This window comes from Macaca nemestrina, chromosome 5, assembly GCF_043159975.1.
Source record: "Macaca nemestrina isolate mMacNem1 chromosome 5, mMacNem.hap1, whole genome shotgun sequence".
NCBI classification, from domain to species: domain Eukaryota; kingdom Metazoa; phylum Chordata; class Mammalia; order Primates; family Cercopithecidae; genus Macaca; species Macaca nemestrina.
In genome coordinates this window covers 4596649-4612054 of record NC_092129.1, presented here as the reverse complement: position 1 = coordinate 4612054, position 15406 = coordinate 4596649, and the positions used below count along the sequence as shown (strand labels likewise).

The following is a 15406-nucleotide window of genomic DNA, read 5'->3' as shown; positions in this document are numbered from 1 at the left end:
TTGTAGGGTTTTTGAACTGATGTAACTTGGGCAAAACTGAAGTTCTTATTTTTGTTGTTGCTGAGAGACAATAAAGATAAAAATAAAGGTTACAGATAAAAGATTTGGCATATAAGGAGTATAAATATGAAATGGGAGGGCAATTTTTAAATGAATTAATAATTTTGAAATATATATTAACACTTGTTGACTTCCAAAGTATCATCTGTGATAATTTATCTCATTGTATACCATTTAGTTGTACCAAACATCCCAATTGTTTGGAAAAAAAAAAAAAATAAGTATCAGAAAATTATAGCAGACTTTTGATAGGCCCTACTAGCTTAGGTTTTTGCCATTTGGAAATGTTGAGTAAGATTTATATTTTTTTGTTTTTAATATTTAGAATTAGTTGCTCTTTATCATTATACTAAATGTAATATGGAAGATCATCCTTTCTTCTGACAAATAGTTTTCAGGTGTCTTTTTCTTTTTAGAGACAAGGTCTCACTCTGTTGCCTAGGCTGGAGTTCATTGGTGTGATCATGGCTCACCACAGTCTTGTCCTCCTGGGGTCAAGTGCCCACTTCAGCCTCTTGGGTAGCTAGGACAACAGGTGCATGCCAGCACACCTGGCTAATTTTTTAAAAAATGTTTTTATGTAGAGGCAGAGGTCTTGCTCTGGTTGCGCATTCTGATTCTCAACTGTGGGTCTCAAGTGATGCTCCTGCCTCAGCCTCCCAAAGTGCTGGGATTACAGGCATGAGCCACCGTGCCTGGCCCAGTTTTCAGGTGTTTTAAAACTCATATGTATTGAGATGCTTTTTCACATCACATGTAGGTTTTGGGGCATATGTTTTTGTATCTTTGGCACTCAACCTCAGGATTTTCCAAACCAGATGTTATCATTCCCTATCACACTCCCACACCATCCTGAATGAATGGATTCTTGGATACATGAATGTTCCCACACTTAGCCCTTCCGTTTCTGCCTGGTCAGCTCTGTAATCCTAACCATTCGAGATTCTAGACTTGACATCTTGGCACCACTTGTTAACTGAACTCCATGAGCTGCTGGTTGGGTAGGGTGGGAGGGCTGAGGATGTAGAAAGTAGAAAAACTATTTATAGGGTCGTCTTTAAGTCTTACTCCTACAGCTAGAAAATCATGGTTCTATTGTGATCTGTAGGAATTACAGATTGTTTATAGATGGAAAGGATAGAGTTTCTCTAGAAGCAGTTGAGTTTTTAGACAGGTTTGTTTTGTGGTCCTGGAATTTTACAGTATTTACTTTTCTAGGTGAGCAAATTAAACTTTCAAAATATATGTCTGTTAGAACTGTAGTAAAATTACTTCTCTAAATAATTCATTAGTAAGTCATGGATCAGAAACTGTCGTTGGCAGGGAGGGAGGTGGGAGACAGAGGCATGGGTGGGGAAGAGAATTAAATACAGGCAGTCCTCATATCTGCAGGTTTCACATGCTTTGTTTTCACACCTGCAGATTCAACCATGTGTAGATGGAAAATGGTTAATAATACAAATTTTATTTATTTATTTATTTATTTATATTTATTTTGTTTTTGAGGTGGAGTCTCTCTCTGTTGCCCAGACTGGAGGGCAGTGGCATGATCTCGGCTGGCTGCCAGCTCTGTCTCCCGGGTTCACGCCATTCTCCTGCCTCAGCCTCCGGAGTAGCTGGGACTACAGGCACACGCCACCACGCCCAGCTAATTTTTTGTATTTTTAGTAGAGACGGGGTTTCATTGTGTTAGCCAGGATGGTCTCGATCTCCTGACCTCGTGATCCACCTGCCCTGGCCTCCCAAAGTGCTGGGATTACAGGTGTGAGGCCCCGCACCTGGCCAATAATAATACAAATTTTAAAATAATGGTATACAACTGTCTACATAACATTACATTTATTAGGTATTACAAGTAATCTAGAGATGATTTAAAGCATATGGGAGGATGTGTGTAGGCTATATGCAAATACTATAGCATTTTATATGAGGGACTTGAGCATCCTCAGACTTTGGTGTCTGCAGGGGTCCTGGGTACTGAGGGACAACTGTATTGCATGAATTTTTTGAATACTTTTTCAACACCATAGTGTTTCTTTGACTGATGTTTCTCCTACATGAACAGTTTGGAAAAAATTCTTTTTTTTTTTTTTTCAGGTTCTTAAGACAGTCTGGTGATACAATTCAGTTTTTGACTACTGAAAAATTAAGGTTTTTCACTGTGAAACTTCTGTAGTGCTGCCTTTTTGTTAGTCCAGAAATGATTGGCTTCTTTATTATATGAGTGTACTGTTGGGTAATTTAAATATATACTAAAGCTTTCTTATGGCTGCACTGCAATTTCCCATAGAGCTTATTATTAGTCTTGAACTCCAGCCAAGAGAACTTAATGACCATTGTAGTGCTGTGCAATAGGTCCTTCACTTTTATGAAAAGACAAAACTTGTTTTAGTTTTTTGTTAGAAATAAGTTGATTTGTTTCCTAGGGCTGATGTAATTATAAGTACCAATATTGGGTGGCTTAAAACAACACATGTATTGTGTCACAGTTCTAGAGGCTTAAAAATGTGAAATCAAGGTGCCAGGAGGGGCGTGTCTCCTGTTCTAGCTCTGGTGGCTGCTAGACTCACATGCTGTTTGGCTTGTAGATGGATTACTGCAGTCTTTGCCTCCATCTTCACATGGACTTCTGCCTGTGTTTCTCTGTGTCTCTTCCCCCTAACAAGGATACCAGTCATTGGGTTAGGACCTAGGCCCACCCTACTCCTGAATGGGCTCATCTTAACTAAATACATCTGCAGTGACACTTTCCAAATAAGGTCACAGTCTGAAGTACTGGGAGTTAGGGGTTTCAACGTATTTCATTTGTGGGATACAGTTTGACCCATAACTTCTGTGCTTGTCCAGAGAATGAATTCTAAGGCATTGCCATGATGTGTGTGTGTGTGTGTGTGTGTGTGTGTGTGTGTGTGTGTGTGTGTTTGAGATGGATTCTCTCTCTGTTGCCAGGCTGCAGTGCAGTGGTGCAATCGCGGCTCACTGCAACCTCCAACTTCCTGGTTCAAGCGATTCTCCTGCCTCAGCCTCCTGAGTAGCTGGGATTACAGCAGGTGCCACCACACCCAGCTAATTTTTGTATTTTTAGTAGAGACGGGGTTTCACTGTGTTGGCCAGGATGGTTTCGGATTTCCTGACCTTGTGATCTGCCTACCTCAGCCTCCTAAAGTGCTGGGACTACAGGCATGAGCCACCGGGCCCAGCCAGTGTATATACTTTTTATTTATTTATTTATTTTTATTGATTTATTTTTTTGAGATGGAGTCTCACTCTGTCACCAGGATGGAGTGCAGTGGTGTGATCTCGGCTCACTGCAGCCTCCACCTCCTGGGTTCAAGCGATTCTCCTGCCTCAGCCTCCTGAGTAGCTGGGAATACAGGTGTGTGCCACCATGCCCAGCTAATTTTTTTTTTTTTTTTTTTTTTTTTTTTTTTAGTAGAGACGGGGTTTCACCATGTTGGCCAGGATGGTCTTAATCTATTGACCTCGTGCCCGCCTCGGCCTCCCAAAGTGCTGGGATTACGGGTGTGAACTGCCATGCCTGGCCTTGTATTTTTTAAATCGTTATTTCTTGGTTTTTAAACAATACTTAACCTTAGTTATTTAGCTTCATTTTGAATCTTCAACTTAGCTAAATCCAGGTGATATAAAACTCAAGTAACTGAAGTTAATGTACATAACATAAGTTCGTCTTAACTCATGATAAGGGTTTTTAAAGCAGATTCTAGGGTATACATACGTATACAGATGGTCCCCAATGTTACAACGGTTTGATTTATGCTTTTTCGACTTTATGATGGTACAAAAGTGATATACATTAAGTAGATACCATGCATTGAGTTTTGATCTTTTCCCAGGACAGTAATTGGTGGTACGATTCTCTCTCGGGGCCGGGCAGTGACCTTGAGCCATGGCTTCCAGTCAGCCACGTGGTCATGAATGTCCAACATTTTTTGGATGTTGTGTTTTTGCACTTCATCATGTCTATGAAGTGCCCATTTTCAACTTTGTGATATTTTCACTTGACAGTTTATCAGGTAAGGCCTTTTGTGGTTTGAGCATCTGTGTACACGCATACATCTGCTGTATACTTGGAGGAACCATTGAAACTACTCTCAACGTTTTCAGTTTGGTTTTAATCTGCAAAATGTGTTGATGACAAATATTTCTCCTCTGTGTAGATTTTTTAAGTAGTGAAGTTTATTTGGAATTAAGTTTAGTGAATTCATTAATAACCTAGTTGGGTAATGATCTTTTGGCAAAAATGAGCCATAGTTATAAAGCAGTAACATGTTACTGTGTGGTTTAGAACTTGATTTTGAGAGCAGTTCCAAAGCAGATTGTTTCAGAATTTATTTTTACTTCCTGGATTAAGAGAACTATATTTTTAAAACAAAATAATTATGTTATGTTTACAAGTATGTGTTGTGTAATATAGTAATTCTCTGTAAAACTTGTCTTCCTAAAACTGGTCTTTCTGTCCATAGCAGGAATATTGCTCAAACCTGTCAAAAAATAATCATGGATACCTATTAGTTGTTCAGCTTTGATATTAGATAGTTCATTATGTGGATTTAAGTTACGTTGGCAGTGTGAATTCTTGGGGAAATCAGCATAATTATTGTTTCTCATAATGTTGCTTTACATTTACATTTTTCAGTTTCTTTCATGCCAGTTATTCTTTGGTACTTTCTCATGAGTGTTTAGAAGGGGAATCTGTCATGGCCACAGGCTCTGTCATTGTACATATGTTTAAATGTCACATCAGGGTATTTATTTCCAAATGCATATTCTTTTAAATAAATCCATTATTAATGTAAAAATCAGAAATTACAACTGGTGTGAATTACATACTTTTCGATATTTGATAATACCAGGAAAACGTCAAGAAAGTTGTTAGGAAATTTTTGAAAGTTTCTGCCTCTTTGAAAATATGTTGTCTAAAATTATAACTTGGTATTTATTTTTTCAGACATCTCTTTATAATCATTAATTTATATTAATAAAATGGAATGTATAGCTCTCTAGAAGGCACTAAATTTGCACAGCATGTATCTTGCCTACTGTCAACTAGTCAAGACCTCTACCTGGTGTAAAGATGTAAACGTATATCATAAGACATGCATAATGCATTCTGTCTGTACCCATATGAAAAGTGAAACCATCCTTCAAGAGCATCTTGTTTGATGATGTCTAACCCAAACTTTGGTCACCATGCTTCAGTAGTTACTACTCTTTAATTCTTTCTCAGCCATCCATCCCTTCTTAACTCCTAGATATAATTTGGTCTGAAAAATACGAATCTAGTTCAATTCTTGAGGAAACTCATGCCTAGGAAATTAATTTACTTAAGATTATATGGGCCGGGCACGGTGGCTCACGGCTCATACCTATAATCCCAGCACTTTGAGAGGCCAAGGCGAGTGAATCACTTGAGGTCAGGAGTTCGAGACCAGCCGGGCCAACACGTCGAAACCCCATTTCTACTAAAAATACAAAAATTAGCCGAGCGTAGTAGCACACGCCTGAAATCCCAGCTACTTAGGAGGCTGAGGCAGGAGAATTGCTTGAACATGGCAGGCAGAGGTTGCAGTTAGCGCATTTAGTCCAGATCGCCCCACTGTACTCTAGCCTGGGTGACAGAGCGAGACTCTGTCTCAAAAAAAAAAAAAAAAAAAAAAAAAAATTATACGACTGGGTGTAGTTTGTGCCTGTAATCTCATAAACTCAGCTACTTGGGAGACTGAGGCAGGAGGATTGCTTGAGCCCAGGAGTTTTAAGGTCAGCCTGGGTGACATAGTGAGACCCTGTTTCTTTAAAAAAAAAAAAAATGCAGTTAATAATTTTGGACTACATTCCAGATTCTTTGTTTCAGTTGAGTGCTTTTTCTAGTACTCCAGGTATTTTACACAATACTGCTCTCTTTAGTACACAAGGCTGATTTTTGGGAAATTGCCATTTTTAACCCATAAAGCCCACAAATTCATTATAATTTAGCCGAATAGCATAAATATTGAGTTAACCTCTGGAATCAGGCTTTGACTTTGATATGGACCTTACCACTTAACTAACTGGAGACTTTGACAAGTGACATAAATGTCTGTCTCTGTGTTTCCTTATTTATATCCACAGAGATAAAGCTGTCTCCAGATCATAGGGCCATTTTGAAGATTAAATGAGATAAGGTGAAGCATTTGAATGTTCACCATAAATGTTAGCTGCTTTTTATTATTACTACTTTTTATTATTACTAGCATTATTTATTTTTTCATTATTATTGTTAACATAGACCCGTCTAAGGGCAGAAAGAAATCTGACCAAGAATGGCGTGAAAGTCAGCCGTGAAGGTTAGGACTCCCTGAAAATAAGAAAAGAAAAGTGGTAACATCACTCTATATCCAAGGGCATGGATAAGGATGATTCAGAATTTTTTTTATAACGTTGTGTTAAGATATGTAGAGAAATAATACACGTACACACACATAGATATATATGTCCATGGACATCAAAATAAGTATAGGTTAGGAAGTTACCCTGGAAGTCAGAATTGAGATAATTATTTTAATTAGCAAATGTTTATGTTTGAGTGGTTGAAGGCAGTGTCTTTCACCTTGATGCCTGTTGTGTTTAGCACTGGATGGAAAATGGCTATTTTTACGAATGACTACTTTAATGCTTGGTTCATTCATATGTAATCTTTCTTTTCTCCTTTAATAGTAGTGGTCTCTCCTGTTTTCAAGTTGAAAAATGTATTAAGGTAATTTATAAAGCAATGACATATGGAAGAGGAGATGGGAAATTGTTTCTCAATGGGAAAGTGTTTATAAATGGGATAGGTATACTAAAGCTATTTCCATTTAGGGAAAGAGGAAAGGAATGGTATTAATATATTTCTCTAATATTTTTCCACCTTTGAAAGTTTGCCATGTTAGGAATCCTGGGGATGGAGTGATGAATCATGGCATTGGTCTGCAGTTCACACTGCTGGGAGCCGCCCCCCCACACACACACACAGAGGTTGCACACACAAACACAGGTTTCCTTATGCTCATGCGACTTCTTTTATTATTTAAAATATCTTAAAGTTTTATCTCACCAAGGAGGCCTTTTCTCTCTCTTTCTAGAAAGCCAACAATGAGGCCAATCAGAGTGATACAAGTGGCTCTCTGTCAGAACCCAAGAGCAAAAGCAGCCTTCACTTACTGTCCCATGAAACAAAGATTGGATCTTTTCTAAGCAACAAAACTTTAGATGGCAAAGACAAAGCCGGCCTTTGTCCAGATGAAGATGATATGGAAGGAGATTCTTTCTTTGATGATCCCATTCCCAAGCCAGAGAAAACTTATGGTTTGTGAGTAAATAGTTTTTGAACTGTGAGACTGGGGGTTTAAAAATAAATGTTTTCATTTTGTAGTTAAAAAATAATGAACTATGGATGGTTTATAATTATTGGATCCATAAATCTGATTATGCATTGTTAATGCCTTTGATGTTGTAAAACAACCCCAGGTTTTAGAAAAACCTAGACATGATTTATTCTAACAGGTAAGTGTAGATTGTCAGCCACTTGCCAGGGCTGTTCCAGGGTGGGGTACAGCAATGATAGAAGAGGAAGACTCCTGCCCTCAGGAAGCTCCCGCTCTGGCAACGGAGTCAGGCAATGAGGGTTATGCTGCGGTGTGTTGGGTGATGAGAGCAGAACAGTGATGGAAGCCGAAGTGTGTGGTCAGGGCAGGTGCATGTCAGCTGTCCAAATTGGAGGGGGCCTCACTTGGAGCTGCCCAGTAAGCAAAGAACTAGAGGAGATGAGGGAGTTGCCATGGGTTGATGGAGCTCTGGGGAGAGGAAACAGCAGACAGCAGAGAGGTGAGTGGGGGCGTAGCAGAGAGAGCAAGATGGGGATCAGATGAGGTGGACTCAGAGATGAGGGGCTGGATGGCTTTCCTTTGAGACTGGAAGCCCTGAGGGTCTTGATCCAGCATCCATTACAAAAGGATCCCAGGGTTGCTGAGGAAGGTTGGACTTGGAGTTTCCAGGTAGGAGGCCATTAATGATTATTCAGGTGAGAAGTGATAGAAGTGGTGGGGAGAAACAGGTGGGTTTTAGAAGTATTTTGAGGTTAGATGGAAAAGGATTTGCCAGTAAGTGCTAGAGAAAAAAGTAATATCCAGAGTGGCATCATGGTTTTTAGCCTGCAAAACTAGAAGGTTGGAAACCCATTAGATGAAGAATGGCAAGAGGAAGAGTGGATTGCACAGACAGGTGGCATGAAAGCCTGGAGGCCCCTGTCGCTGTGCTAAGTTAGAGAAGATTGCTAGTGGAAATCCGAAGTAGGCGATTGGGTATGTGAGTTGGGATTGGGAGAGGTCTAGGCTGGAGATGTAAATTAGGAGTCTTCAGTTTGTAGATAATGTGGGTGTGGGAGACTACAGAGGATCACCAAGGAAGCAGGTCCTGCACACCTTGAGGCCAGAGTAGGGAGCTGGAAGCAGTGGAGGAGATGGAACCAGGAGAGTGGTGTCTTTGGAGGTGGCGGTAGGGAGGAGTAGCTGTATGATGCCATTGGATTTAGCCATCTGGAGGTCAGTGATGACCTTGACACAGTTTTGTTGGAATGGGGGTGTGAGGCAGGTGAGAGAATTAGAGTACATTCAAGACAGGAAAGGATTGTAGATGACAGATAGTTTTCTGATGAGTTGTAAAAGTGTGCAGAGGAACAGGGTGGTGGCTGGAGGGGTAGGATTTAGGGCTGAAAAGCGTGTTTAGGTGGGAGAAAGAACAGCATGTATGCAGACGAGAACTGCTCAGCTTTAAAGATGGAAGAATTAATGATGTAAGGGAGTGAGAGGAGAACTCCTGGAGGGCTGCACAGCAATGGAATCCCATGCAGGGGCTTGTGTTTGCTGGAAAAGTGGAGAGCGTGTGGGTCCCGTTGTAGGCAGGGGGTGGATATGATGGTGGCACCTGTGCAAGCTGTCACCGTAGTTCATAGTTGCGTGAGGATGGAGGACGGAGGTTGCGATTTGAAGAGAGCGGAGAAAGTGTGAAATCTTTCTATAACAAAGTAAGGCGAGAAGGGACTGTGGAAACCTGGGGGGTGTTGGGCAGTGTTAAAGGTACCCTTGAGGTTAGTGGTCATGACTTTAAGGGGAGTTCATCAGCATGGCTGTTTGTGGTTTCTGTAAACAATATTTAATCTGTGAGGTGGCACTTATTTGCTAGTAAACTCCTGTATTGTCCCTTGGCTGCATGTCTGGGTGGTGGAAAAGGGCTTCTGGAAAAAATCACAGTGCAGAGGTCAATTTAGTTTATAAGATTATCAAACAGAATTCTAAAGAGAGGTGAGCTGATTTCTTACACCCTGGCTGTGCTGATTGTGGTTGATCTGTAGTTTGCACTCCCTTGGTATACTTTATGGTTTTGAATTTTTAAAGTCTATATTCTTGATTTCCAGCCACTGTGCATATAAAGTATCTTTTAAGTTGCTTTTGTTTCAGTGGCAGGATAAAAGTGTTTAGTGGCAGAACATAAGAGCACCGATTAACTGTCCTTGTTTCTTGCTAGGAGGAGTGAACCTAGGAAGCAACCAGGAAGCCTGGCCTCGCTCTCGGATGCACCCCCCTTAAAAAGTGGACTCAGCTCCCTGGCGGGGGCCCCTTCCTTAAAAGACTCTGAGAGTAAGTGCCCAAAGATGTGGGCTTGAATACTCGGGATATTTTTTCTCTAATTAAGCACTATATGATTATTGTTGATTTTTTTTTTCCAGGAAAATCACTAAAATAACCTATAATTTTATCACTCAGAAATCTTTCCTGTTAATATTTTGTTACTTCTTATGTGGTCATATTTTATATGTTGTTTTGTATTCTGCCCCTTCCTATACCTACATACCATCGGAATACTTTTTAGTTGATTTTTTAGCTGATTTGTATTATCTATAGAAATATAATTTTTAAATCATCTCTCCTTTTTTGGACATTTACAGTGACTTGAGTCGGATTTGCTTTCAATTAATTTTAAAAAATTTGTTTAGTGATACCACAGTAAGTATCATAAAATGTTAAATAAAAAATTATTCTGCAGATCATTTTCAAGAATGACCTGACATGTCATCGTAAATGCAGCAGAGCTAAAGAGCACTGATTACATGTGGAATAGTCTAGCTCTGGCACTAGTTACTTTCCCACCTCTCCCCACACAGTGATAGGAATTTAAACAGCATAGCCCTGAACAGGTAGGATGGGCAGAGGTCCTTTGGAAACCATATAATAGTAAATGTTGTATTTAATTAGCGTAGTGTTTCAGAGCTTCGTGTACCTCTTTTGGAAAGTTTCCAAAAGTAGATTCACTAGGAATTTGCAGTATGAGTTTTGCATAATTGTCCAGTACTTCCGAATCTTTTTGTATTGCTTGATATACTGTGGGACTTCCTAGGGCACATAAGAGAGCCGACCTGTTTCTTATCTTAAACCAGCCATGTATTTATAAGGTTCGTATCCCTTCTCATTTGCTTCTTTCCTGTGGTTACTGCCACCTTTAAGAAAGGAATCCAGGACATCATGAACGTGTCATTCTGACACTGATTAGAGAATGATCATTTAGAGAGGACATTGAGAACGAAGGACCAAAAACCAGTGAGGATTGTCACTTTAGTAAATGAAATAGCAGTTGCATTGAAGAAAAATTTAGAAGTTCAAAGGAAAAATAAGATTCATGAAAATAATTAACAGTAGTCTATGAATTCATACCTAACAGGGCTGTTTATGGAAAGTGATGTCTTATAATTAGGCAAAAATATTTTTTGGTGGTTGTGTTCCAATAAAGTAGTATTGTTTATGGTTTAAAAAGGGTTGTAGCCGGGCGCAGTGGCTCACGCCTTTAAACCTAGCACTTTGGGACGCCAAGGCGGGTGGATCACAAGGTCAGGAGTTTGAAACCAGCCTATCTAACATAGGGAAACCCTGTCTCTACTAAAAATACAAAAATTAGTCGGGTGTGGTAGCACGTGCCTGTAGTCCCAGCTACTTAGGAGGCTGAGGCGGGAGAATCGCTTGAACCTGGGAGGCGGAGGTTGCAGTGAGCCGAGGCTGCGCCATTGCACTCCAGCTTGAGTGACAGAGTGAGACTCCGTCTCAAAAAAAGGGTTGTAATGCATAGTTTAAGCATTCATTAATCACAGTTTATTTTTTCCTTAGTTTTAGGTTATTATGCTCCTGTCATAAAGAAGCCCCCATATTGAACAACAACAAAAATTGATGTGGTTTAGAGACTGTTGTATTCTAAAAGTCACTCTAATGCTAGTATTTTTTCCTGTTCACAGGTAAAAGGGGAAATACAGTTTTGAAAGATCTGAAATTGATCAGTGATAAAATTGGATCACTTGGATTAGGTAACTAGATTTCCAGTTTTTGTGTTGATCATTTTAAAGTGATTATTTTTAGGGTAAGGTTGTAAAAGAAGTGACTCAGTCTGCCTACGCTGAACACCTTCCTGCCGCTGCTCATTCAGCAGGTGTTTGAATGGCTTTTACGTGTTCAGGATTACACCCTATACGAGAGATGGCTACAGCAACAGCCATCATGTCCTCATGAACCTCTGTCTTCATGGAGTTTGAATTCTGGTCAGGAATATGAACATTAAACGGGCATCTACAGATAATTTTGAGTGTAAAAGGGTCAGTATATATTTGTATGGAAATGGCTAGTAGGTTACCTTTGTCCAGTCTTGGCATTCAGGGAAGACCTTTTATAAGAAGTGACTTCTGTGCAGAAGCTTCATGGTTAAGTAGATGTATAAGAGAGAAGGGAAGATATTTCAGTTCAGATAGAAAAATTTGTGCAGAGGCAGAGCCATTTGCTAGATGCTGGTAGTACATGGTCCAGGCCTCAGAGAATTCAGTCTAATGGGGAAACAGACTTATTGAAAGAAAAATTGTGAGATGTGTTCAGTTCTGTTCTATGGAGCAGAAGTTGGTAAGCCTGCCATGTAAGTACGTTCATTCCTATGGAAGTAAGAGTGTCAGTGTGAACATTACCGAGCCCTGCACCATATGCGAGAGCACAGTTCTCATTGAGTGTTCTGTTCTGTACAAGACTGTAGCAGGGTGACAGGCATACTTTAGGCAGACTCATTTATGTAAAGGCAAACTTGCTGACCTGAAGGAATCGGTGCAGCCAGCTTCTCGATGGCCACTTCCTATGCTCTCTGTGGATGTGATGGCATCGCTTCCTGGTCTGTAATCACTCACACATGGAAGCATTGGAAGACAGCTGCACAGGCAGGTTGGGGAGAAAGACAGCTGTGTCCCGTGTGCTTTTAAAACCCAGCCCTGTCCGAGGGGCAGCTCCGAGAACGCCCTTCCCTCTTCTGGAGAGACATTTTGGATAGTGCAAAGAACTTGGGCTTGGAGTTGGATGGAAGTGACATCTCAGATGTGGCACTGATTGATGGGTAGCGTAGGGAGATAAACTAAACTGCTACTTCCTCATCTGTTAAGTGGAACTAGTAACATCTGCCTTGTTTTAAAGAATAAATAGGATTTAAATATCTCTTCATACGTAAATTAAAGTACAGTGCCTGGCATGGTAGGTGCCTAGTAAATGTTAGTTTTCTTTTTATGTTACTTTGTTCCCCCATTTGCAGAAGAATAAATGTTCCCTGAGCCGCCTGGATTCTTGTTCACACAGTGCCCTGGAGTCCTGGTAACTGAGTTGCTGGTTGTGCTGCCCTCTGCTCTTTGTGCGTCCTGGTTGCTGGCTGGCCAGCTAGGTGGGCCTGCCCCCTTTCCCTCCCTTGTGCTTTTCCTGTCAGCTGTGGTTGTGGTTGCCATTAGATGTTCTTTTCCACTCGACCTCAATGGCTAACTGCCACTGGAGACTTTACTCCTGACTTCTGCACTGTGATGGCTGCCCTGTCCCCTTTGTGTTCTGTTTTTTTTCACTTTTGTGGTGTTTCACTCTGTTGCCAAACCTTTTAGCTTTTTTCTCTTGACTGCTCTATTCTCTTACCAAAGTGAGGGTTTTCCCGCCTGTTTCTGAGTGGGGAGCTGCTGAGAATTCTCATCCTTAGGAGGGAATGTGGTTACTGGGGCTTCAGAGTTGCTGGGTACAGGCAGGAGGGTGGTGTGCTCCTTCACTTCAGTTCTCTCGGGACTTAGGCTTACCTCGGGTTGGAATTGGGGTAGTTACGCAGGTGAGAACTACCAGTTCACTAGCTGGATGTTTGTTATTTAGCTAGGCATTAGGATTCAGTAGAAATAAAGATTTATTTAGTTTTGCAACAAGGTTGTGTTCTGTCTGGGTTTTTCACATTTTAAATATACAGTACTCTAGATATTTTGAGTAATACGTAGAGAGATGCTAGTGGACTAGCCTAGGAGAATAATGATGTTAGTGATAAGTGCCTGGTGCTGTACCAAGGAATTATTTTATTTAATTCATATCCTATGAGGTAGGTTTTATCACTGTCTCCATTTTTACAGATGAAGAATGTAGGTTAAGTCACTTGCCCAAGGTCATGCTGCTTTTGGAGTCCTGCTGCATCACACAGAGCCCTCGTCGTTGTGTGTTACTGCCTGTGTGTTGTTTAGACGGCACTGAAATAATCATTTCAATGGGAACTTAAATTCTGAGTTCCAAAGAAATAATCTACAAATAAAGCTTTAGAGCACAATCTATTTTAGTTTGGCAGACAAATATTAAAAGTGCCCAAATGGGGTGTTTATAGATAGGTACTTTGCATACTTAAAGCAAGAGTTACTAAACTTTTTCTGTAAAGGGCCAAATAGTCTATATTTTAGGCTTTGCTGATGGCATGTACTGTGTCACATATGGTCTTTTTTTTTTTTTTAAACAATCTTTAAAAATGTAAAAGCCATTCTTAGTTTATAGGCTGAAAAAAAGCAGGTCATCAGCCAGAGGCAAGAATGAAAGTAAGGAAAGCAGAAGGCTGTCAGGAAGTCCGGGCCAAAGATGACTGGGGTAAGGGCAGATAAGACAGAGGGTATGAGATGAGGAGGAGAGACTGTCAAAAAAGGAAGAAAACAAGAATCCTTGGCCTGAGGGCCAAAATTTGCTGACCCTTAAAGTAATGTAGTACAGGTTGAGTATCCCTTAACGCAAATGCTTGGGACCAGAAGTGTTTCGGAATCTGGATTTTTTTGGATTTTGAAATGTTTGCATTTTTCTTACCAGATGAGCCTCCCAAATCCGAAAATCTGAAAGTCTGAAATGCTCCAATGAGCAGTTTCTTTGACTATCACATTGGCACTCGAAAAGTTTTGGATTTCATTCAAGTTTGGATTTCAAATTTTTGCATTTGGGATGCTCAACCTATATGTATTCTGTTAATCATTTTGACACTGGCTTAAATTATTGTTAATACTAAACAATACATAACCAAGAAGTCAGAATCTAATGTGTTATAGCACATTATTCAGTAAATACCTTGTGTTTTGAATTGACTACAAATGCTGGCAGATGGGGAATCCAGTTAGCTTCCTTTAAGTCCACATTGCAGCCACAGCTGTCCTTGCTGTCTCAGCTCAGTGTCCACCTCTGCTCTCCTCACTGGCCTTCATACATAGGAACACCATGATGGGTCCTTGGAGGCTGACATTTTAGTAGCTGCCACTGCTGGTTTTACTTAGCACTTGCAAACCAGCCACATACACGGTTTGTTTAATCAGATTTCCACCTCTCCTACTCGGCCCTGACAGTGCCTAGTTTGCCCTAACAGTGCCTAGTTTCTGTCAAGCACTTGCAGCCCTTTAACCTTTGAGGCTAAGTGGAGACGAGCTCTTAATTCTCAAGAGGAGAGGAAGCTGGAAACGTCCCTCCTGACTGCTTATGGTCAGGGATTTCCAGTTCATTACTGGGCAAGATTTGAGTGTAGCAGTAACAAGGATTCATGTTTTCTTTGTTTGCTGATATTCTCCCCACCCCATATCATCTACCCATCTGTCTTATCTGTGGGACACCTGCCTTGACCCAAGCCTTTACCTCTGTTATCTTTGACCTGGACTTTCTGACAGCCTTCTGCTTTCCTTACTTTCATTGTTGCCTCCTGTAAGCACATTTCTTCTTGCGGTGGTAAGATTATCTCCGGGAAAAGAGAAGTGAGATAGTGCTTCCCTGGACTTTGTCACTCCTGTCTTCCCCCACCCCACCCCAGACGAGCTTCCCTTTGTATCCAGGCTAAGATCCTTATTGCGACCAGCCAAGCTCTCATGATCTGGCTTCTGCCAACCCCTCTGATCGCGACTCCTTTTTTCTCCCTCCACCCATTCTGTTCCCCAAATTCATTGTTTTATGGTTGTGTGGCTTCCTTACTGATAGTTTTTAAAATTTTT

The 15406-nt window shown here is 40.7% G+C and overlaps 1 protein-coding gene across 6 annotated transcripts in view; it reads left to right on the top strand.

Annotated features, from left to right (window-relative positions):
• CEP43 (centrosomal protein 43) overlaps nt 1-15406 on the top strand; it is a 42309-nt gene that overhangs the window by 17851 nt on the left and 9052 nt on the right. For 2 of the 6 annotated variants that reach the window (XM_011751025.3, XM_011751027.3), the window contains 3 exons: nt 7182-7408; nt 9622-9734; nt 11378-11446. In XM_011751025.3, coding sequence (XP_011749327.1) covers nt 7182-7408; nt 9622-9734; nt 11378-11446 — 409 coding nt within the window. Of the gene's footprint in view, nt 1-7181; nt 7409-9621; nt 9735-11377; nt 11447-12699; nt 12826-15406 lie in introns of all 6 variants that reach the window. The other 4 variants (XR_011623238.1, XM_011751026.3, XM_071096221.1 and 1 more) reach the window with 4 other exon arrangements.